A 26,247-nucleotide genomic window follows, 5' to 3' on the forward strand; every position below is an offset into this window, starting at 1 on the left:
TCGCTGTAAATCAGTTCATTCTTTTAGTCTTCTTCAATGATATATTGTCGCCAAGTGCTGATAGCACAATATTATAACAAGAGGTCCATGGGCCACAAGGCTCACTTGAGTCACCTTGGCTCACCATCATACCAGTCTTTCAAACTGAAACAGCACATGTATCAATATGTGCACTGTACACCATGCAACTCTAATTATCACATCCATTGACCAGAGTTCAATCCCAGCAGGAAGTTTGTCTTGCTTTCCATTATTAGTCAGTCATTATTATATCCATCTATTTTTAGATTTTATAGTTGGATTGTTCTTTTTTATCCTGGGTGACATTCTTGTTGAACAATTAACTTAGCATGAATTCTAAACGTGTTACCTCCACCCTGAGAATATGTGCCCAGATCAGACTTGTCTGGTGAGAAGTTCTGTTTTATCTGTTGAATTCATATACATTGTAAAAATGGCTGTCTTTATTCAATTTCTGTCTTTTAGAAGAGGCCGATTTTTTCATTATTATTATTTCTTAATATGTCCAGCGATATACACATACATTGTTTGTACCATGTCCTGTGTTTTAACAAAATCAAACAAAGTAACGAAACAGATGCTACCAGTTGTTCTTCAGTTAGAATTAATTTATTACAGCATATAATCAATATACATTGTCAAGTCAAAGAATTGTCATTCCATGACGATTAATATTAATAAAAAAATTTCAATGTTTCCAGGAATACATACACATTGTACCATATATTTTTGTCCTATATTTGAACAAAATCAAAATTATAACGAAACAGATGCTACCAGTTGTTTTTCCATTTGAATTAATATATTACAGCTAGCATATAATCAATATACATAAGTCAAATAACTGTCATTCCATGGCGATTCAGTTTTTGCACATCTTCTTTTTATTTTCGAAGCTTTCAAAATATGTATCAGTTTAATTCCAAAATATTTTATTATCTGCCTTTGTAATTAAGTCATTGAACTAATTAGTAAAATTGAAAGTTTTAATTTATTCTTTTAATGAGGTTTTTATCTATTCATTGACATTAAAGGGGAAAGCGACCCAAACAATTTTTAAAGGATAAATGATATTAGGATTAATTATATGATAACAAGAAATGTTTGTAAAACACATATGCCCTCCATGGTGCAAAATTGAAAAGGGTTATACACATACATCATTTAATTGATAGTAGTATCATCAATTCAAAATATTGAGCAGACAATAGCTTCCTATGTCAAGAGTGGATTGACCATGTGACCTAAAAATCAATAGGGGTCATGTACCAGTGTACCAAGTTTGGTGACAATCAAACAAATAATTCTTAAAATATAGGAGACTATGTCCAGTTCAACCATTGACCTTTGATCATGTGACCTCAAAATCAATAGGGGTCATCTTCTCCTGAAGATGTACCAGTGTATTAAGTTTGATGTCTGTCAAGCAAAGGGTTATCAAGATATTGAGTGGACAGTATATTTAATACTATGTCCAGTTTGACCCTTGACCTTTGACCATGTTACCTCAAAATCATCTTTGCTAGCCAAGGCTTTACGATCCGCTCCGCTTTCTACAAACCCTCGGCAGATTTAGTGTGATTTTCGTAGCTTTGAGTGGCGCCCTTTAGCGGATGGAGAAAACAACCCTGTTTGGCTTACATCATGCTTATCCAATGAAAATGTGTGTTTCAGCTACTGTTTAAAAGTTGTTTAGAAATGGCTGTTTAGAAATGGCTAAGCTGAGAGTAACACCATATGGTATGCAAATCATTCAAAATATCAATAATAAATATAACTATCTCTTAATTGCATACTTGAAAAAGAAATCAGTGAGAATATCATTTAGAAAATAAACATGTGAATCCATGAAATATATGTAGTCGTTGAGTCTACATCTAAAAATAACCCCACATGTGTAAGGTGAATTTCAAACTGAGGAAAATAGCTCTGACACAACTGTCTGGGATAGACGAGTCTGAACTGCGCACGTGGCATCATTGGTTTGAATATGTATTTGATACATGGCTGAGTGACAGTTGTAGGTATTTACACATTCCTTTCTTTTGCATGTGATCCAACGTAACACGTTCTCTGATTGAGCAGTAGACTTTCCTGGTGTCCAATCATATGCTGAAAGTTGAGGACGAAAATCGCACTAAATCTGCCAAGGGTTTGTAGAGAAGCAGAGCGGATCGTAAACCCTTGGCTAGCGAAAATGCCTCAAAATCAATAGGGGTCATTTTCTCCTGAAGATGTACCAGTGTACTAAGTTTGATGTCTGTCAGGCAAAGGGTTCTCAAGATATTGAGCTGACATTATATTACAATCTCCAGTTTGACCCTTGACCTTTGACCATGTGACCTCAAAATCAATAAGGGACATCTTCCTCTGAAGATATACTAGTGTACCAAGTTTGGTATCTGTCAAGCAAAGGGTTCCTGTAGACATTGAGTAGTCAGTATATTCCTATGTCCAGTTTGACCCTTGACCTTTGTTCATGTGACCTCAAAATCAAGAAAGGTTATCTACTCCTTAGGATGTACCAGTGTACCAAGTTTAATGTCTGTCAAGCAAAGGGTTCTCAAGATATTGAGCGAACAGTATACTCTTATGTGCAGAGTAGATTGACCCTTGACTTTTGACCTGAAAAACAATAGGGATCCTCTTCTGCTCATAATCAACCCATATAATATGAAATATCATTATCATCAAGTGAATGGTTCTCAAGATATTGAGCGGACAACATGTGGTCTACTGACAAACCGACATACAGACCAACCGAGAGGTGCCCCTCTTCTTTGAAGGGGGGGGGGGGGGGCCATAAAAATTTGTCATAACATTCTGTTGATATACAGCCTAGATAAGCTTCAGTACTAATTTGAAAATGTTAAAAATTGAAATTCCCACTATCTATAGAGGCTGTCATAATGTGAAACGCTTTTGTATTCAAGACCCACAAAAATCAATAATTTTGACATCGACCATCTGTTCCGGTTTTGATGAGATTCTATAATCAAAGATGTGCATGTGGTAGATTTTACAAATAAATAGGTTGATGCCTTCCTGTCAAGCAGTTAATTTCACTAATGCGAAGGGGATATGTGAAAAAAGTGTTGTTTTTTTTAATTCCTGACCCAACCAAGTCATCTGAAAAGAAAAGACTACATAAACTGTGGATCCATCATTTGCGTAATGACAAGTTGAGGTTTGAGACATTTGTATGAAGACACGTGTGCCGTCTACCTGGTCTGCGACTTGACTGAACGTCTTCTTTTCTTAATTTCTTCTTGTGAAAGAACGGGCTCAAATTTACACGGCTCCAAACTTAACTGTTCGTGACTTGTCATGTTTACAGTGCATGCTGCTGATGAAATAAACCGAAACTGACAGTGAGATGTCATAAATTAAACTTCAATGGCCGCTCTCTTAGCAGCAGGTAATCTAAAATATATGATAGATTGATTTAATCATTAAGCAAGGATTTTTGTTGTTAAAGACTGTCATTTATGATATCAGTAAGTAATATTTAATTCATAAAAGCTACAATGTGGTTAGGGTTACCTTTCCCTTTAAATAGTAAAAATTTACATTTATTAACACTGGACATGCATCTAAAATAATTGATTTTAGAATGGATCATTTTCTAAATAATTTTGTTCTCACTCTTCCTTTTTAAAAATTTCCAGAATATTTTTTTTATGTATAAATAGAAATTATTTCATGTTTAAATCACCACTATAATATGTGCCAAATAAAATTAAAAAGAGTGCAGGCCATTCCTGTTGTTTCCTGTAAACCACACCAGACTGTTCATAAAGTGGACACACAAAACCATTCAATCATTCCAAGCAATCCGTTCATCGTTTCATGCAAACCTTCAGCATTCTTTGTAAACCATTTAACATCCCGTGCAAGAATTTTTCCATTTTCATACCATTCCATTCAAGTGATGGTGTAGCAGTACACACTCCAGGGTCTGTTAACATTCCCATATAAAAGCTTGATCCCCTATTGTGGCCCACCCTACCCTGGCAGCCATGATTTGAACAAACTTAAATCTGCATTGCCTAAATATGCTTGAATATGACTAATTATGGCTCTGCCATTCATTTTTTAAAATTTTCTCTACATATTCCCATGCAAAACTTTAATCCCCCACTGTAGCCCTACCCTACCCCTAGCTGTGGGCCTGGCTCGGGTCTAACCCTAACCCTCAGTGCAACCCTAACCCTAGCTGTAACCCTAACTGCAACCCTAACCCTAAGATGTAACCCTAACCCTAGGTGGAACCATGATTGGACAAACTTGAATCTTCATTTAATGTCAGGAAGCTTTCACATAAGATTCATCTTTTCTGGCCCAGTGGTTCTTGATCTTTAAATGACCCCATGCACCCTATATTTTGCTTTGAAAGGGGGGGGGGGGGGGGGAATGACCATTCATTTCAACAAACTTGAATCCCTTTCACCCAAGAAAATTCTGCACCAAGTTTGAATAAAAATTCCACAATTGTTTAGGAGAAGAAATGTTTGTAAAATTGTTGTATTTTTTCATATATGTCAAATCAGTTTTTGAAACTATAATGCTAGCTTTAGTGTTTTAATATCTTACTGAATGATGGTTTTACATGTTTGAAAAAGAGGATCAATTTTTTTTTTTTGGGTGGGGGGGGGGTGGGGGGTGGGGGGGTGGGTGGGTGGGTTTCAAAATAAGCAAAAGAACAATTATACAAGTATTGGGGAAATTCGAAAAAAAAAAAAATCAAACTTTCAAATTTACTTTATTTTGTCAAAAAATGCAGTTTTAGTAGAAAGCAACCTGAAAAAAAATTTAAACCCCTGCTGTATGGACTCGAACCCGCAATTATAGTTCAGCAGTTGATGTGCTATTAACTGAGCTAATATCAGCTATAGGCAATGATATTTGAAATAAATAGGCAAATATTGCTGATACATGTACTTATATTTTCATTCATGTTTTAAAAGGAAGTCAGCCGGCATTATGATCATGCAGTCTACCTCCTTCAAATAAGATGTCACCCACTGCCTCATTGCATTTATCGGATATGTCATAGTGTTTCAATGATAAAACTTAGCAGACCTTAAACTATGTAATGTAGTGTCACATGCCCTGATAATTCTCAGACAGTAAAAAATTGTATCAAACTGTAAAATATTCTGTTTTAAAGCTGTCATTGGCTACAGTGAATGCACATACATGCAGATCTTATGAATCGACTGTTTTGCTTCCTGAATCAAACATCTAAAAATCATTTCCAGGAAAGGGTTTCAAATCTCACGGATTTCAACTTACACCATTTTTTTCTTCTTAAATGATCATGAAAATTATCTCCAGGAAAGAGTTTCAAATCTCACGGATTTCACCTTAAACCATTTTCTTTTATAAGTATCATGAAAATGTCATTTCTTCAATAACAATTATTTTGACTGCATTCATTGGTAATCCGTGGCTTGTCTATAGGTTTGTACAGTACACAGTAATAATATCAGCCTAAAGCAATACATTGACTTTGATGTTTTTGAATGTGTTCTGTGTTTTTCAGTCGCTGATGTTGTAAATGGTATAATTTTGAAAAGTAAGTTTTATGGTTCTGAGGATTATCGCAATTCACCTTTGAATTAGAACGCTTTGGCCGATATAGTATTGCATTGTGTGACGACAATTGAATCTGTTTGTAATAGAATTGCGAATATGCAACAGAAACTCTCATTGGTCCATATATGTATAAGTCCGCCCAAATTCCCTTATACGGGAATACAGTCGGCATTTGAAAACATGACGGTCAGATGGAAACAAACTTCAAAGGAAAAAAGAGAAAAAGTTGTATTCTTGTCTCATAAATTTAATACCAAAAAATTCCTAACATATTTTCCTACTATATTTGTGTCCAAACATACCTTCAAATATTTATTAAAGCCCCATACGACCCAAAAACTCGCAGCTTTTGATGATTTTGTTCGTTGACCTAGCCATGTTAGGTAGCCAGTCAATTCGAATCCTGGTTCATTTCCATACTGGCACAATAACGTCTAGATGTGAACTAATACCCCACAAATATTTTAGCTAAATATTTTAAATAGTAAATCATCCCAGTTCCATTAAATGATAATTATTCAAATAGCTAAACTCACGGCAATGCGGCTTTCATTAGTCTGGGCCGGTCTCCATCTCTGCCACATGAGTGTTAATTAAGGACCATAATGGGCTTAGGTAGCATTTTTGATTTTACCTTTACAAAAACTATATTTTTTTAATTTCTATTAATTATTCATGTTGATAATAAATGAAAAGCGAATACATAACTTACAACCAATTTTAAGAATAGATACCAATAGCAACAGAGTTCGAATTGACTGGCTACTTAACATGGCTACGTCAACAAACGAAATCATTTGAAGTTGCAAGTTTTCGGGTTGTGTGTGGCTTTAATGAATATTTGAAGGTATGTTTGGACACAAGTATAGTAGGAAAATATGTTAAGATTTCTTTTATATTGAATTTATGAGACAGCAACACAAGAATACACCGATATCAGGCCTCAACCGTGCGCAGCTTTTTGTGCCCCATAAATCAAAGGTTTTTATAAAAGGTGGATCTGTAGCTCTCTGTTCCGTCACAATATTTTTTTCACAGAGCTACAGTTCTGCAGCTAGTAATTTTCCAGTCCGTCCATCTTATCTGATCACCTGAATCCGCTCGAGAAAGTGGGAAGGCTGTAATCGGCCAATGAAAACTCTTGTTGTATTACATCAAACATGTCATTCAAACTGTTCAATCGTCTCATTCAATTGTGTTGTCACACAACGCAATACTATATCGGGTAAAGTGTTCTAATTCAAAGGTGAATTGCAATAAAAAAAATGAACTGTCAATAAACAGCAATTACCGATATCAGTATGTTATTTTGCTTTGCATTGTTTGGAAAAAATAACTGATAAATTAACATTAAATAACGTTTTGTCTGGCAGTGTTATAGACTTCTACTGTTTGTATCAATAAAAGCATTGACCTTTTATATAACATAAAAAATTTACATATTACAAAATATCAATATAGGATATAAATGTCTAGGCTGATTGTATTCTGAAGGATATAAAAAACTTTGATCGATTCCTGCATAATTAGATTCATTAATTCTACAAATTACCGATATCAAATTGAATGGAAATAATTATCATGCAGATATATCTTCCCTTATCAAGTAAAAAATGGCTTACTCTTATGTAAATGTCCAAAAAAAAATTGACTTAAATCCACTAATATGATATAACATTGCATTAACTAATATGATATAACATTGCATTAGTGGATGAAATACTGTGCATTAGTCACATAACTCAGTTATTAATGAACTAAAGTCCTTAACTAAAACACATCCTAAAAACTTAATCATTACAGTCAGGAAAACTATCCACTACAAGTAACAAACAGAATACTGAACATATCAACCACTATATAATGTCATCTTTCATCTGATATCAGCTGATTTCAATGGTTCTAGAGGCCAATCTCCAACCAGCATCTAACTCAATTTAAAACTCTATCACATCTACCGATATGATTTTCATCACTTTGCTTTCCCTCAAGAAATAAATCGATTTCATTACAACATCGACAGTAAATGTCAAACCCTTATACATTATAAACAAGTTTTATTGTATATTTGTGAGTCATTTTAAAAAACAAAGTAACTATAATAAAATTTCATTGTTTGTTGCAAAGTGTTACCCATCAATCATGATAAGTTTGATTTAATTTTCATCGAACATTTGCAAGGCATGTCCATAGCAGGTAAGTCGCACTGATAAAATCCATGTTTACTACAGATTTGATTTGGGAGGAAAAAGTCTTTTAAACATGTACTGAGTACATAAATTAAATTTGCAGGATCAATCACAATTACGATCAATGTTTTACCTACTCAATATCATACAATCACTTACGATTTATGAATTCAAATGTTTTCACCAGCTCGGGTTGTGAAACTCCACACTTGGGAATCTATCTAATCACTTATTAATGATCATTCTCCACTTCTTGGTGACTCCAGAGAATGGTAGATAATGCTTTGTGCTATATAATTTAAGTGCACTTACCAGAAAAAAACGTGTCATTTAAAGTTTTTGGATTAAGATTTATAAAGTAATTCCATTTGTATATTAGCATGACTGAAAATAAACTTTTGTAGCTGACAGGTAAACTTAATTAGATCAGAAACCTGGGACATGTAAAGCTCAGAACCTTCACCAAGAAGCATGCTTTTCAAAATGGCTCTTTCAGACTGAATAACTTGCAAACAGGTATTGTTATTCAACACAGTTACACAGGACTACATTGAAAATTCATTAACCTTTTCTGTTCATTCTTGATTCTTTGTTCCTCGGCCTCTTTTTCTTTCTTTTTACGGAGATAGTCATCTAACTCTCCGCCCTCCAGTTTCACCCGTCTTCGTATCTAAATCGAGAAAGCAATCGTTTCAATGCTCTTATTTCTATCTGAGAGACAATTACACAAGTAATTGTATAATTGTGAAGTTTGGAAGAAAAAGAACCTGCTTTAATTCATGAACTCAGACCAGATAATACCAAAATCACTACCACTACAAAATAAACAACAGAAATCTTGATTCATTAAAGTCATTTACTAAAGCTAGGGTATAAATTGTGATACGATCATGTTGCATGTTCATATTATGGTGTGTATTACATTGTGAGGTAGCTCTTTAAGAAAATATTGGGACTGATCTGGTCTAGCTGTCCCAGTATTTTCTCGGAGCTTCAGTTCTGCAGCTAATTGTGAGGCAGACTGCAACACTCAGGCCTTGAGGTTAAAGATTGGGACTCTGTACACATTGAATGTGATATATTGTTCTTAGACTAATTTGCTCTATGAAGAATACATCAATGCTACAAAGAGATTTAAGGGATTATCACCAACCCTTGATATTGAATGGAGATTTATGAAGATGTTTTGTTCTATTGTGCGATCTTCATCACATTACAGAGTTTTCCTGTTCTTTTCTTTTAATCAAACATCTTTATTTCATTGGTAGAAGCTATGCTAGACAAGCATTTAGAGACAAAATGAGGGGAGAGGGGCATAAAGGTGACAATAGGGTCTAACCCCATCCTTAAGTCTGGATCTGTAAACCCCATCCTTAAGACTGGATCTGTAAACGCCATCCTTAAGCCTGGATCTATAAATGCCATCCTTAAGCCTGGATCTATAAACCCCATCCTTAAGCCTGGATCTGTAAACCCCATCCTTAAGCCTGGATCTGTAAACCCCATCCTTACAAGCCTGGATCTGTAAACCCCATCCTTAAGCCTGGATCTGTAAATCACATCCTCAAGCCTGGATCTGTAAATCACATCCTTAAGCCTGGATCTGTAAATCACATCCTCAAGCCTGGATCTGTAAATCACATCCTTAAGCCTGGATCTGTAAATCACATCCTTAAGCCTGGATCTGTAAACCCCATCCTTAAAGATCCAACTTGAAGTTAACACCCCCAAATTGTTAGCCTTCTGTCAATCAAACATTTAACAATAGATCTCAGGTGGAGTGACATCTGCAGAACTGATCTAGAGCTACCCCAGACAGGTGTTTTGATAACAATAACAGCCAGTACCTACAGGCATTCTTGAGGAAGCCTTGTATTCTAGAGTTTTGGTAGCATTGACCTGTCCACAACTGCTATTTTCTGGTAATTCAATTCTTTTTATAAAGACCCCTGAACAATGCAATTTTAATATAATTGTAATTTCCCCCTCTATATACATGTATTATAAATTACACAATCAGAAATCAAACAATAATTTGCCTATTAATTTCTAAATCTTCTAACTTATTGAAATAATTTATATTATCAATTTATGATAGTTCTATATTTATAAAAAGAAATCATTCATTGAGTCAATGACCAAGAGTAAGAAAGAAAGAGGGGGTGGTGTAGACTGTGTGTCATCTAGCCATAGGGATACAACCATTATACAAACACTATGACCACAGAAACACTGCAGACAGCCCTGAGACCCTTCCTGTGTACATCAAAAGTATACACAGCATCCTGGTCTCTTGGCCAGGTAAATAACAATGAACATAGATGAGCTCCACCCACATCCAGTGATCCGTGAAGAAACCATATTTTATTGGGTCTTTAAGCCTGGATCTGTAAACCCCATCCGTAAGCCTGGATCTGTAAACCCCATCCTTAAGCCTGGATCTATAACCCCATCCTTAGCCTGGATCTGTGAACCCCATCCTTAGGCCTGGATCTGTAAATCACATCCTCAAGCCTGGATCTGTAAATCCCATCCTTAAGCCTGGATCTATAAACCCCATCCTTAAGCCTGGATCTGTAAACCCCATCCCTAAGCCTGGATCTATAAACCCCATCCTTAAGCCTGGATCTATAAACCCCATCCTTAAGCCTGGATCTGTAAACCCCATCCTTAAGCCTGGATCTATAAACCCCATCCTTAAGCCTGGATCTGTAAACCCCATCCTTAATCCTGCAAGATACCTTTGCCTTTTCTTAAGCACTTTCAGTTGTAAAATACTAAGTGTTATTCCAGGGTATTGATTGGAGAAAATTACACATGGTGACCCCCCCCCCCCTCTCCTTCTTTAGAAAAAGATTCTGGATTGTCTTATGTATATGTACCTCCACCCACCCCAACAGTAGCAACATAATTAAATGTAGTTGTCTTGTGAATTCAAATGAATACATTTTCTATCGTGTTGGTTTATATCGGATTAAGCCCATCATCGGAAACCCATGGTTGATTACGCTTCGTTCCTCTCTCCATCACCCGTGGGTCCATTCATTCCTACTCGCTCATTTTCATGAATAAATATTTTAAAATATCGTCCAATCAAAGTAATTGTTATAGTAATAGAACTCTTCTGTTTTTAAAGGTAGCACTAACTTAACTTTGCTATCACAGCAATTGTATACCGAAATTGGGCTGAAAGCGTCTTTTTGATTGGAGAAATTTGCTTAGGGTTTTCCATGAGCGCCCAATCAAATTGCCTCATTAATTATTCATGAGAACGAGCGAGTAGGAATAAATGGACCCATGGGTGATGGAGAGAGGAACGAAGTGTAATCAACCATGGGTTTCCGACAATGGATTAAGCCAAGTTTTGAAAGTTGTCTAAAGGAAATGTCTGTGACAGTTTTGTTTGAAGTATGGGAAAGTGACATCATTAATTTACATTTCATTGTACAGACTGGTGGAATCAGTAAACTGACCAATACATTAAATTCTTAAAACTCTGTAAATCAAATTATGCCAATATAAAATATATGTGTGTTTCCTACCCTAAAAATTAGGTAAGGTAGGTAGGTAAAACAATTATTTTATTAAAACATTTTATTTTGAAATCTTAGTTTTTGATATGCTTTGAATATATGTCTTAATACATTACAATTACTTGTCAAACATTTTGAAGATTAGTGTGTAGTCAAAATGTAATGTAAGAGAAACTCAAATGCGAAAAAGAAAAAAAATCCAGTTTGAAAATTTCAGATTTTTATTTTATTTATGTATATCATCAATAAAATATTTAGGGTCGGCAGCAAAACCATAGGTAGGGTCAGGAAATTGGAAATATACACTTTATTTTGGCCTTGTCACTATCCATCAGACGATGACGATTCAACCACCCCTCTAACAGTACAGTGGATTGTAACAGTCTGATGTCAACCACCCCTCTAACAGTACAGTGGATTGTAACAGTCTAATGTCAACCACCCCTCTAACAGTACAGTGGATTGTAACAGTCTGATGTCAACCACCCCTCTAACAGTACAGTGGATCTCAACCACCCCTCTAACAGTACAGTGGATCGTAACAGTCTGATGTCAACCACCCCTCTAACAGTACAGTGGATCTCAACCACCCCTCTAACAGTACAGTGGATTGTAACAGTCTGATGTCAACCACCCCTCTAACAGTACAGTGGATTGTAACAGTCTGATGTCAACCACCCCTCTAACAGTACAGTGGATCGTAACAGTCTGATGTCAACCACCCCTCTAACAGTACAGTGGATTGTAACAGTCTGATGTCAACCACCCCTCTAACAGTACAGTGGATCATAACAGTCTGATGTCAACCACCCCTCTAACAGTACAGTGGATTGTAACAGTCTGATGTCAACCACCCCTCTAACAGTACAGTGGATCGTAACAGTCTGATGTCAACCACCCCTCTAACAGTACAGTGGATTGTAACAGTCTGATGTCAACCATCCCTCTAACAGTACAGTGGATTGTAACAGTCTGATGTCAACCACCCCTCTAACAGTACAGTGGATTGTAACAGTCTGATGTCAACCACCCCTCTAACAGTACAGTGGATTGTAACAGTCTGATGTCAACCACCCCTCTAACAGTACAGTGGATCGTAACAGTCTGATGTCACCTGACTGTATTTCATTGTTTTCACTTTTAACACCCACACAATCCCAACAAACAAAGGACGACAATAATAAATACACCGAAAGTTAAACAACATCATGACACCGTTTCCTGCCTGGAACTTTCACATAAAATTACAGCTCCCGTCTAAACAGGAAGCTGGATGTCGGGGACACAGAGCCGCCTTCTATAGTAGCAAAACTATCTATTGGTGTTTCTATTGTGGCTCAATAATCAGAAAACATTTTTTTTATATTGGTCAATTAACAGTTACGCCTAATCTAGTGGCATTAAAAACATTTCCTCAATTATACAGAATACATTGATTTGTTTTCCCGACCTAGCTGACACATAAAAAAACAGCGGAATCCAGCTGTTGACAAATCATGTCACCTAGCTACTAACAATATAAACGGCAGCTGATTTATGATTGATTCACATATCACGACATCTTTAAATAGAAGAAAGACCTAAAACTCTACGTCCATGCTGTGTTACTGACATAAAGAGACCGTCTCCAGTCCGACTTTTACCTTGGTGGTGTTACTGAACTCTGAAATCTTCAGAGGATGTTGAGTAGACATAAACCTTCATAATAAATTTATACTGGAGAGAAGGTTCTGAAAGATTCCATCCTGCTGGGATCTTGTATCTTATTTGTACTTATCTCGCCCCGAAGAAATATGCTACCAAATACATCGATCTAGACAATTCTGATTATTTTTTCTAACTTTAAGACTTTTATAAGTCTACTTGTTCATACAAGAATTGACCTACTATTTATTTTCTAATGGCTACAATGGCGTGAATAATCTTGAATCTACACTACATGAAGATGCTAAGATACCTTGACCCTCGGCTAATAGCGTGAATCCCAGACAAATTTCACCCTTGTTGTACATTCTTCAAAATTAGATTTTAAAAGAATGTTCCAATTTACGCTTTACCTCTATTGTGCCTTAAATTGGCTCCAAGGCTTACAATTTTAACAAAGTTTAATCACTTTCATTAATCTTCATTAAAGTTTTTCTTTTAACATGTACCCGGTATCCCACCATATTGTCACTATTTCTTAAACATCTCTCCTTGGGAAAGAGCTTGGCCCTTTATTTGATGCAAATCTCATATACACCTAAGGTGCAAAACCCTAAGAGTTTTACAAGATAGAAAGAAGATGAATGAAAATTGCATGTACATTAATGAATAGTTATGAATAGATTTGTTTGTATGTTATTTTACATCCCATTTTAGAATTTTTCACTCATGTACATGAGACATCACCGAGTTTAGGAGAATTGACTTGATTCTAAGATGTAAAACTTATACGGTACCAATTTTGATGCACCAGATGTGCATTTCGACAAATAATGTCTCTTCAGTGATGCTCAACCGAAATGTTTGAAATCCGAAATAACAATGAAGTGTTAGAGCTAAATATAGCCAAAAACAGCGTGCCAAAAAAGTGAAGCCAAATTCGTCCAAGGATAAGAGCTATGCATGAGGGAGATAATCCTTAATTTTGAAATGAATTTCTAAATTTTATAACAGCAATTAAATATACATCTGTATTTTCAAGCTAGCAACGAAGTACTTTTATAGCTACTGGGCTGTAGAGACCCTCTAATGAATACTAATGTATAAACATCAGGGCTCGAAATTAGTGAGAAATACTCGCAAAATGCGAGTATATTTGAAGAAGAGCAAGTAAAAATAGTGGACACTCGAAAATCTTAGCGAGTGGTGATTTACAAACTATGATCGTATCGTATTCGTTTTATACGGTGATGCGCTATTCGTTTTCTTAAACTTGCAATCTGAATCATACAAACGCTGACATGAACGACCGATTTCAACAACCGTTTCTATCCGGATTTTTCATATATGATTTTTTTAAGAAACTCGGAGACAAGCAAATGCTTTAGAGGTCAGACATCGCATTATGATTAAAAATATAGACATGTGTGGCACTTATAGGGGTGATTAAATTGAATTCCAAGTAGTCATTTTTATCAGAATCATGAGAATGTCCTCTCTAAATTAATTTATTGTCATATTGAGGTTGGGTTGTAGTGATGACATGAGTGCACTGCTCACCACGTAGACGATTATCAAAAAAGTTCATGGGGCTCGTGATCGTGCTGCTTATAAAACCATGAGTCCGGGATTCACTTTGAAAAATCATAAGTGACAATTCCCTGATGTGGCATGAAATTGCAAGACTGGATCTAGACCTGTGGTAAACAGGTTATGGATTAGAGGTGCGATAATCAAGAGACCTATATAAACATTGCACCATATGACTTACGTACATGTAACTTAGTGTCCTTGTGTAGTTGACCCACTAGGCTCAGTAATGATGGGGAAAATCGTTGATTTAAAAAAAAGCATATGAAAAAAGAGCACTCTTCATTATTTTTATTTTAGCTTGTAGGTTTTAATTTTAGCCTGTGAATTCTTTACCCATAGGCTAAAATTAGCCTGTGGTAGAAAAAGTTAATTTTGACCCATGAACAGTACCTGAGTTTTAGGAGAATTGCCTTGATTCTAAGATCTATATTGGCCCTTACTGCGGTAACAATATCAATGAGCCCCCCCCCCCCCCCCCCCCCCCCCCCTTAAAATCATGCCAATGCTTACCATAACACAGAAACTCCGTTTTCATGCAAGGTCATATCTGGGAGACCTTCGACATTCATTTCTAATGCTATATGTGCTTGGAAATGGACCAGTCACTACCTATGTTTAAAAATATTCTAGTTTTGACAATTGGAGCCAACATAGAAAATAGAACACAGGACCTCTTGGTTGCAAAGTGACCAGCCTAACCACTAAGCGGCTACAACCAGTAATTAATAAAGAGTATATCTTAATTGAATTATTGGGGTCTGAAGAGTAAAAGTCAAGATCATATATATTGGTTTGCTTTCTGGGGTTGCATTTCTTAAACTGAATACAAAAAGAGAAAGTAATATATGCAGGAGAGAATGACATCATTTTACCATGGAATACTTACTCTGTGTATAAACCTAGAAAAACATGCCGTGTTACCAGTATCTGGCTATGAAAAATCATGCATGTGATAGCTTATGCTTTGCACAAGAATCTCACACTTTTCAAGTCAATCTCACACTCTCATATGCAGCAAACAAATTTTCACACTTCATTTTAAAAAATCTGTCATTGTGCATCTTCTGAGTTGTGTCTCAGATGAACTGAATAGTATTAGAAGCCATAAACACACACCTGTCATCCACAGGTATTCTGCTTCAATACAGATATTGTAGCCAATATCAATAATTTATCACCCTAGTACAGTAAACGATTCCTGACATATTTCATAAAATACGAGATAAAATCACTGGTTGCAAAAGACAATATGAAAGTGAAATGATTGATGCCTTGGACTATCGATCAGGTTAAAAGGTTGATTAGGATATCATTATAATTAAACAAAAATAATACTTATCATTTTCAAATGATTAGACACTGGCTTGTTGCCTTTTTGTCAAAATTTCAATATCAATTAATGCTTAAGCTTTAATTTGAAAAAAAAAAGATTAATTTGATTGTTATTTTACATTTTTCTAAAGAGAAGCATTCTTTTTTATGTCAAAACAACAATACATACATGAGTATAGGTTGGGAAATTCTCCAAAATCTGGGTTGCTAGATGCTGATAAAAATCTCACCCCAATACCCCCAAATCTGTGACCTTTAAATCAGCAAGATTTCAACCTTTTCCTCATAGAATCTATCACATGAATATGAACCTTTGCCTGACATTGAATCCATCACATGTATATGAACCTTTGCCTGACATTGAATCCATCACATGTATATGAACCTTTGCCCGACATTGATTCTATCACATATGTATATAAACCTTTGCCTGACATTGATTCTATCACATGTATATGAACCTTTGCCAGACATTGAATCTGTCACATGTATATGAACCTTTGTCTGACATTGAATCTGTCACATGTGTATGAACCTTTGCCTGACATTGAATCTGTCACATGTATATGAACCTTTGCCTGACATTGAATCTGTCACATGTATATGAACCTTTGCCTGACATTGAATCTGTCACATGTGTATGAACCTTTGCCTGACATTGAATCCATCACATGTATATGAACCTTTGCCTGGCATTGATTCTATCACATGTATATGAACCTTTGCCTGACATTGATTCTATCACATGTATATGAACCTTTGCCTGACATTGAATCTGTCACATGTATATGAACCTTTGCCTGGCATTGATTCTATCACATGTATATGAACCTTTGCCTGACATTGAATCTGTCACATGTATATGAACCTTTCCCTGACATTGAACCTATCACATGTATAGTAACCTTTGCCTGACATTGAATCTATCACATGTATATGAACCTTTGCCTGACATTGAATCTGTCACATGTGTATGAACCTTTGCCTGACATTGAATCCATCACATGTATTTTTTTTCACCAGTGGCCTTAAGTTTGGCTAAATGACATTGTGTCTGGGTCGTATAACACACCAACTGGCCAAAAGTAACCTTTGTACCAAGTATGACCTTCTAATGTCTCTCCATTACAAAGTTGTGACCTTGAGGAAAAAAAGTTGAACTTTTGTTCTACCATTTACCTTGACCTTGGGTCATGTAATATCAAATAACTTTTGCACAAAGTATGGAGTTCCTACTGTCTCTTAATCACAAGATTTAGACAAAATCGTGGAATCGAGGGACAGAGAAGTCTTACATGGTGATTGCTACAAGTAAGCTATCAATCTTAATAGCACTCACATCATAGTCACATGGTTTTACTTTCTAAACCTTTATCCATGTGCTCTAATTCTAGTCATATTAACCAACTGCTTAGCTGCTAAGAAATAAAAATCACTCTAATTTTTGTTATGGTAACTAATTGTCTAGTGGGAACAAAAATCACTCTAATTTTTGTCATGGTAACCAATTGTCTAGTGGGAACAAAAATGACAAGCGGCAGAGTTCAGTGGGAACTCACTCACACCCCATTTTGTCGTACCTGGCTCTTTGTTTTGGTTTCCCAAGAGAAAAGACCACGCCCACAACCACAGGGAATTAATTCCAAAGTGGGACAGGAGGGGGCAATTCTTTCTGCTACTACATGAACTGATTTTCAACAGTATTTTTTCATTAATCTTAACTGTAAGAAATATCCAGTATTCCAAAGGGACTGCAGTTGAACAAATAGATGATATTAAAATGGCATTGGCAATTACAATGTTGATAAAAGCAGGGAAACAAATCAATAAATTCCTCATTAGGACTACAAATTAAGGCTCCTAATGGGAACATTTTTAAACTAAAGCCTATAATACACCAATTACATGGTTGTAAACAACAGGACCAGATAACACTTCATAAAATACAACTTGAAAAATATTTCAAGTGCGAAAAGAGCAGCTCATTCAGTGAGAATCCCATCATTTCTCAGGGTAAATAGAACCATCACTGCCTACAGAAGAACCACAAGCAAACAACTTCCTTTGAAGCATTCATTCTAGGGCAAACTTGACCTTCGTAATGACAGTGCTGACTACTTATGACCTTGGTAATGTTTACAATAATCCCTAAGAATGGCAGTCTTCTAGATTGTGATCTGAGGTAATTTCAAACAGGAAGTCTCTGACTGGACTCACACCTCCTGCAGGGCACATTAAAACTTGTGTACATTCCTTCAAAATACTGCATACAGGGTGTCAAGCCACTTTTGGTCTAAAAAATACAGGATTATTATAAGGAATTTGTTTTTGCAGTTTATAGGGCAAATACAGTGATTTTTACAGTAGATCTATATGAATAAATAGGGGTTTTATTAAAAGTTTGTATAAAAGTTTATTGTTTCTGCACAAAACTCTAGCAAGCATAGTATCTTACTGGAGAAGAAATAATATCAAACATAAACAAAGACAAAATCCTTTCAGATGTGGACAGTTTTCCATCCAATAGACATTTCTTATACAATCATCATAGTTATTCTCTTCATAACAATCTAATCAAATATCAATCTAGCATCAGCTCCTGGATTTTTTTTTCTGTTTTCTTTTATCATTTTTGAATATAGGACTGTCATTTTTTTATGGATATATATAGGGCTTTACAGGGATTTTAATGACTTATAGGGAAAATATAGGAACCTTCAAGATTATAGGAAAATATAGGAATAAATAGGGACTTGACACCCTGTGCTAACTACTCCTATATTTGAACACCACATTCACATTTTACAATCTTTGCATAACATAAATTTATCTATCAACCAGATTACAATTTTAACACATGTCAGCTTGACCTTGTATTCATAACCTTAATAAAAGGCTAAGAAACACAAGTCAAAAGCAATCTTTGTAATCACAAAAATATGGCTAGACAAGCATTTACCACTTTTTTTTTCTCCTGGAGACTTTAGCCTTGATTTTGGATTGAGACACATACAATTGAGGGCACACAAACATGTAGAGGCATACACATACATACACAACTGTAGAGGTCACACACACATATAGAGGCACACACATACATAGAGGTCACACACATATAGAGGCACGCACATACATAGAGGTCACACACATATAGAGGCACGCACATACATAGAGGTCACACACACAAACATAGAGGTCACACACACAAACATAGAGGTCACACACACACACACACACATATAGAGGCACACACATACATAGAGGTCACACACATATAGAGGCATCGTCGGAAACCCATAGTCGGTTGCTCTACGTTTACCTCCCGTGGGACACAACGCCGATATTTTCGCATAACTCATTAAAATGTGTGACCTTACGTGACCTATCGAGGACCAATGGGAATTGCCGTAAGTATTCCTGGTACTCAAAGTGTCAGCTGTAATGGCGACACCCATGAAAGTGTGTGTGTTTTGTTGTGCCACTATCAAAGATATATAGATGAAAACTCCATATTTGGCACCCAAAATGGCTAACTATTTTAACTAATACTTCACTTTTACATGTGCTTCCCGGCCCCCCCCCCCCCCCCCCCCCCCCCCCCCCCCGAAATTCTGGATCCGGCTCTGGTATGTTTATTATCATCACTGCTTCATGGCACGTGAATAAAATCAGTCATGCATGATACAATCTGAAAATTAGATGCAAATTTGAATTAAAATATGGTCTTACAATCCCGTTCACATGTCATTTTGCAATTAGCGTAGGTGAGACATCAATTGTGTTTAAACGAGAGAGGTATGTAAAGATCGATGGTCACAATTACTGGCTCAAATTGTGCCGACAACACAACTGGAACAAATTACGGCAGTACTTAATACGCAAGTAAGCTTAACATATCTATATAAACCGGAGAAATACCAAGTCTGTTATCACAATTCACCTTTGAATTAGAACGCTTTACCCAATATAGTATTGCGTTGTGTGACGACACAATTGAATGAGACGATTGAACAATTTGAATGACATGTTTGATGTAATACAACAAGAGTTTTCATTGGCCGATTACAGACCGCCCACTTTCTCGAGCGGATTCAGTGTAGCTGGAGAACTGTAGCTCTCTAAAAAGATCCACCTTTTATAAAAACCTTCCGTTTACGGGTCACAAAAAGCTGCAGACGGTTGAGGCCTGATATCGGTGTATTCTTGTGTTGCTGTCTCATAAACCCAATATAAAAAAATCTTCAACATATTTTCCTACTATATACTTGTGTCCAAACATACCTTCAAATATTCATTAAAGCCACACACAACCCGAAAACTCGCAGCTTCAAATGATTTCGTTTGTTGACGTAGCCATGTTCGGTAGCCGGTCAATTCGAACTCTTGCTATTGGTATCTTATTCATAAAATTGGTTGTAAGTTATGTATTCGCTCTTCATTTATTATCAACACGAACAATTAATAGAAATTAAAACATTTTTTGTAAAGGTAAAATAAGCTCTTGATTAACGAAAATGCAATGCTACATAAGCCCTTGGCTAATGAAAGCCGCATCGCCGTGAGTTTAGCTATTCGAATAATTATCATTTAATAGGACTGGGGTACGTGGTATATTATTTAAACTATTTAGCTAAAATATTTGTGGGGTATTAGTACACATCTAGACGCTATTGTGCCAGTAGAGAAGTGAACCGGGATTCGAATTGACTGGCTACCTAACATGGTTACGTCTACGAACGAAATCATCAAAAGCTGTGATCAAGTTTTTGGGTCGTATGGGGCTTTAATAAATATTTGAAGGTATGTTTGGACACAAGTATAGTAGGAAAATATGTTAGGAATTTTTTTAAATATTAAATTTATGAGACAACAACACAAGAATACAACTTTTTCTCTTTCTTCCTCTGAAGTTTTTTTTTTCCATCTAGCATCTGGCCGTCATGTTTACAAATGCTGACTATTCCCGTATAAGGGAATTTGGGTGGACTTATACATATGGACCAATGAGAGTTTCAGTTGCATTTCACAATTGTATTACAAACAGATTCAATTGTGTTGTCACACAACGCAATACTATATCGGTCAAAGCGTTCTAATTCAAAGGTGAATTGCGATAAAAAAACACATTGCTCCCGTATGATGGAACTACAAGTGCTGAACATGTAGACCTGTACATAGACTCGTACGCAGTACGATAGTAAACGCTTGGTAACACAGGCTTTTTCCTCCCTAGCTGTCTTCATAGACACAAATATATCCTCTGCTTCAATAATGCAGATGCTGAAAGTTTTGTAACTTGTCCAACTTAAATTAAACGTAGTCAAAATCTTGGCTTTGAAAGCATGTTTTTCTATGCTACCGAGGACTGGAAATAAGGATTTTTTTCATTGGTTGAATATCGCAATAAGGAATGGTAAAGCGACCAATCGCATATAGAAGCTGAGATACACCTTCTAGCGAAAATACTGGCATTGTGTCCCATGGTAGGTAATCGTAGAGCGACCGACCGTGGGTTTCCGATGATGATATAGAGGTTACACACAAACATAGAGGTCACACACATACTTATAGAGGTCACACACACACATAGAGGTCAGACACACACATATGGATGCCACACACACACACATAGAGGTCACACACATGCATGCAGTCTCTGTTAAAAAATACATGAACACATTACAAGTATTTTAAATTGTCACAAACTATAAAGTCAATGTGACCTTGACCTTTTCCCCTTGTCCTCACTGTAACTACGAACTGTAAGGGTAATCAAGGAAATATGAAAACTGATCTTTATCATCCATCCTTTTGACCTTTACGGTGTTTTTGTTTTGTTTTGTTTTTCTTTTTTTGGCCACTGCCATAATATGCCCCTTTTTTCTTCTGTCATTGCTGTAGTTTTCTGGGGTTTAATCTTGCAATAGTTGCAGATATTGAGCTGAATTTGGTGTGTAGTTGTATAGATTGATGTGCTATGATCAAAGTGTAAATTTTTAAAAATTCATTTACAATATGTTGCAAGGACAAAGGGTGAACATTAGGCAAGGAAAAGATCTATTCATCAAAATACATACTATTTTTTCTTGTGAAAAATTGATATTTGACAATATATAAAAAAAATTGTGATAAAATAGAATATATTAGCCTTCCAAAAAATTATGAAAATAAAAGATATGAGGTATCATACCGGCAGATTCTTTGTGTCCAGCGGTTTATACCACTCAACTAACTTACTTACAACATTTTTTGGGAGTTAAATCATGCATGATATACAGTCATAAATGTAAGGGACTGGAATATTTTTACAAAACACTACATAATGTATAACATTTTTACATCTTTCATCTCTAATGAGTCACTGCTTCATCTTTCAAAAGACTGAAAAATGTACAAAAACTGGCCACACGTTAAAATTTAACCAAACTCGACTACAAAATGGTCAAATTTGACAACTTTCAGATAATTTAATTGCTTGGGTGTTTCATTTACAACCTATGGAAGTAACCTGCTAATACAACCTGTTAAAAGAAAGACACCATTGCTAAAATACATCAAAAGTACTAAATAGCAACAAAGCGAGTGGATTCCGACATTTACATGAAATACGGCTTTAATTTAGCCACAAATATCAGGTGCAATATTAATATTATTCTTTACTAGCAGTTCTGAATGTGTAATCAATCATTAACATGCAGTAAAAAGAAAAAATTGACATTTACCAAGACAAGTTTTCTGTGAGTCTGCTATCTGTAAGATTGGGTCTGGTTGGTTCTACAGATATGTATCAGCTAGCTAAATGATTAAACACCAATGGCCGCAAAATTGAATGGACATTTAACCCCATTAAGACACCAGGCTAGACTGGTCCCATATCTATAATCTCTTTGGAAATAGCAGACAGGTAGAATTCTGTGTTATCAATGGAACTTGAGAGATGAAGGAAAAATCTGCAGTGTCTCATTTGAAAAATAATTTAATTTTACCTGTAACACACAATTTCATTGGTTCATTTGCCTTTATCAACGTTCTAACTTCTTTATATCGTATAAATAAAATTGCCATTCAGTCCCACTATATGACGTACTAAGAATGACGTCACAATACTTTGGAATGTTCAGTTTCCATTTTGTTGCTATATAAGTACGGCAATACTGGTCTGAGTCACATAAAATTCAAATTTTCTATAGAATTATTCATCAAATAATATCAAACACAGTTTACTAAGTTAAATTATAAGGAATGAAATTAAATTTTATTCATTTAAAAAAAAAGTAAGTTGGGATAGTTTAAGCAATTTTATAAACTGCTTCCCAGTTTATAATGCATAAACTGCAACAACTTAAAAAATTACTTTAAATCATAGAAAAGAGAAAAATTTACTTTCATTCTCTAATTAAATTTCAATTGCATTAGAATTTAGATTTTTGCATTAATTTGTTATGCTTAACGTTTGCAAGCTATTTTACTCAAAGTCAGCTCCTAAGAGTTGGTTATATCTGGAAATGCAAAAAGTAGAAATCCAACCAGTGACCAAAAAAAGCACTGATTCAGAAGCTATAAGCTTAGCGCATTAATAGAGATGAATTAATTCTAATACAAAGACAAACTCTTACATCCATGGTAACAGTCTTGTTGTCTGGATTGTCTATCAGCCATCTTGCTAGAGTTCCTGGGGAGGTTCTGTTTGTCAGGATGATGCTGTTTTTAGGACTACCACACCAGGCTAGGAACAAGTCTCGAGAAAAACCACACTGCAAATCTGGAACACTGGCCAAAACCACCTGTAAAGAAAGAGAGGTTCCAAGTATTCCTGATTGATGAATATTAATGTTTTGATTGTTTTATAAACAAAAGTCTCATAGGAATCTTTTTATAATTATCTTCAAAATCAGAAAACCTTCGTTGGAAGGATGTGAACCCCATGCGCAACAAAATATTTACATTTTCAATGTTTTTGCATTTGATATCGTTACACATTGTAATGATAGCCATTAAATTTGCTCATGAACGTGATGCAGTTGTGAACAATGCGCATATGAATCTTGATAAATATAGTATGTCTATTCTAACAACTAGGAATTATGAAAGAAATGAAAGCAGAATGTAAATATAAGAAATAAATTCATTTTTTGAAAAAACCAGAGACTATGAACTGCAATGCTTCTTGCCAGCATACTTTTCATGAGTCCCTATAACACACCTTTCCTACTACATGTATACTAACAATAGTACCACAAACGGTTCAACATATGCCCATTGGACCTGTAAGCACACCAGTATACACTCTGAATTGATAAAAAAAAATCTGGAAAACTGTTTGACCTAATTTTACCCCTAAAGTAGGTCATAGTGCACCAATCCAGCTGAAATGTAAAAACTGAGCTTATATTCCTCCGAAAGGAAGCTTGTGACTAAATTTCAGGGCAATATTTGTATCTGTAATGAAAACAAGGCTTTTCTACTAACTAATATTACAACCTTAACCTTTGACCTTGAGAAACTATAGGAATTCTCCACTTGGCATAAGGTGTGTATGTGTACCAAGTTTGATGGTCCTAGCCCCAACGGTTTGGTCTGTATTCTGCCTTCAAGGTTTTCCTACGAAGTGATACTATATGTATAACACTGACCTTTGAATTCTGACCTTGAAGAATAAAAGGCATCCTCCATGCTATTCATTCAATGCACCTCTATTTCTATACTAAAAATACTAGTTATTCAACAAATAGAGGTAATATAGGGCTAATACTCCCTGGAGAGCCCAGGGTCATGTATCCAAACTGGGGCATATTCAGAATACTACAACTGTCACTTGAGTCGCTTAACAAATACAGAGAGGCAGCTTGGTTGGGCTTCCTGTAACAGGACAGGCTCAAAATACTATACTTGTCACTGTCATACACAGTATGTACAGTCCCTGAAACGTTCTACTTGAATGGTGAGTGAATGATGAACAAGATATAGGCCCGCAGGCCTTATTGGTCACCTGAATACTAGTGAAAATGTATCACTACTTCCATGGGCTATGAAATCTAGAATATATCTCCTGTTCTGAATATCTATAGCTAAATTCTAATGTTCAGCAACAGTATAAAACAAGATGTGTTCTTAAATCTTCACTGCCTTCAAAAGTGCATACACTGATGAAAGGCTTTAAATAATAGGTGTATTAACATTAAAACATCAAAAGATATGACTAATTTGGACTCACCCCAAAGTCATACCCTGGGTTTTGATTGAAATTCACCATTTTTTGTACATCCTTTTCTGCTATTCCTAAGTATGCATTAAGATTTTATACAGTATCAGCAAACTTACACATAAATACTGTATACTGAGTTTGGCCCCACCCTGGGGTCAGAACCCTTACTCTGGGGATCATCAAATTTACACTTCCTGCTCTCCATCACCATGCATTTAATTTTTCTTACACATGTGCGGTTCTTGAGAAGATTTTTGAAAATTGGACAATTTTGGGCAGTTTTTGCCCTGCCCCTAATGACCGAGGGGTGCTGGAGACCTGAAATTTACAATTTATGTCCCCTTTGTCCCAGAGATGCTTCATACCAAATTTGAAAAGAATTGGACTGGTAGTTATCAAGAAGAAGTTAAAAATGTTCAATTGTTAACGCACGACGACGGACGACGACCGATTGCAATAGGTCACCTGAGTTTACTAAATGGTAAATGAACACAAAGCGAACGGTTATAGTGAACGTGAAATGCAACTTGGTGAAAGATTAGTGAACGCAAAATGCAACTTGGTGTTATTGAATGGTTAATGGTGAACAAATGCAGAGTGCAAATGCAAGCACAAATGAATGGTGAGTGAATGATGAATACATCTCGGATGTTCAAATTCCATTTTTTGTTGTGAACAGTCCTCTCAAAGAAAAAATATACCCAATTACAATGTCGCAAGAAAACAGAGAAGATTGAATAAGTATGTTTTTTATGAGGTATCTATTTCTTTAAATGCTATTGCATATTTTCTGCATGAACAAAAAGTTATGACTAAAGAAAGTCTAACAAAAACTGGGTAAATATTCACATACGGTAGAGGAAATACACAGTGCCATGAATTATTCTTGAGTCGCCTTCTGCTATCATCAGAAATTTAATTTAATAATTTAGTGATAGTTTTGGTATTAGGATATTCGCTTGCAACACTCGGAAAAATAATCTTCAATTATGTAGATATTTTTGTATCAGAAATGAATCATATTTAACCATCAATAATTTGTATACAAGAGTTGCCCAAGTGAAGCATAATTTTCGTAACTTCTTTTTTTAAAGAGTTTCAAATTTTTTAGTTCCAAAATTCCGTATTAAGA

The 26,247-nt window shown here is 35.7% G+C and overlaps 1 protein-coding gene across 1 annotated transcript in view; it reads right to left on the reverse strand.

Annotated features, from left to right (window-relative positions):
- Positions 1 to 26,247, reverse strand: part of LOC125650225 (cleavage and polyadenylation specificity factor subunit 2-like) — a 118,476-nt gene that overhangs the window by 27,368 nt on the left and 64,861 nt on the right. Inside the window, exons 10-11 of the mRNA XM_048878340.2 lie at positions 23,527 to 23,694; positions 8,375 to 8,478 (exon numbers count right to left, since the gene is read on the reverse strand). Of these exons, the coding sequence (XP_048734297.1) occupies positions 8,375 to 8,478; positions 23,527 to 23,694 (272 nt within the window). The remainder of the gene's footprint in view (positions 1 to 8,374; positions 8,479 to 23,526; positions 23,695 to 26,247) is intronic.

This window comes from Ostrea edulis, chromosome 5 (genome assembly GCF_947568905.1).
Source record: "Ostrea edulis chromosome 5, xbOstEdul1.1, whole genome shotgun sequence".
NCBI classification, from domain to species: Eukaryota; Metazoa; Mollusca; class Bivalvia; order Ostreida; family Ostreidae; genus Ostrea; species Ostrea edulis.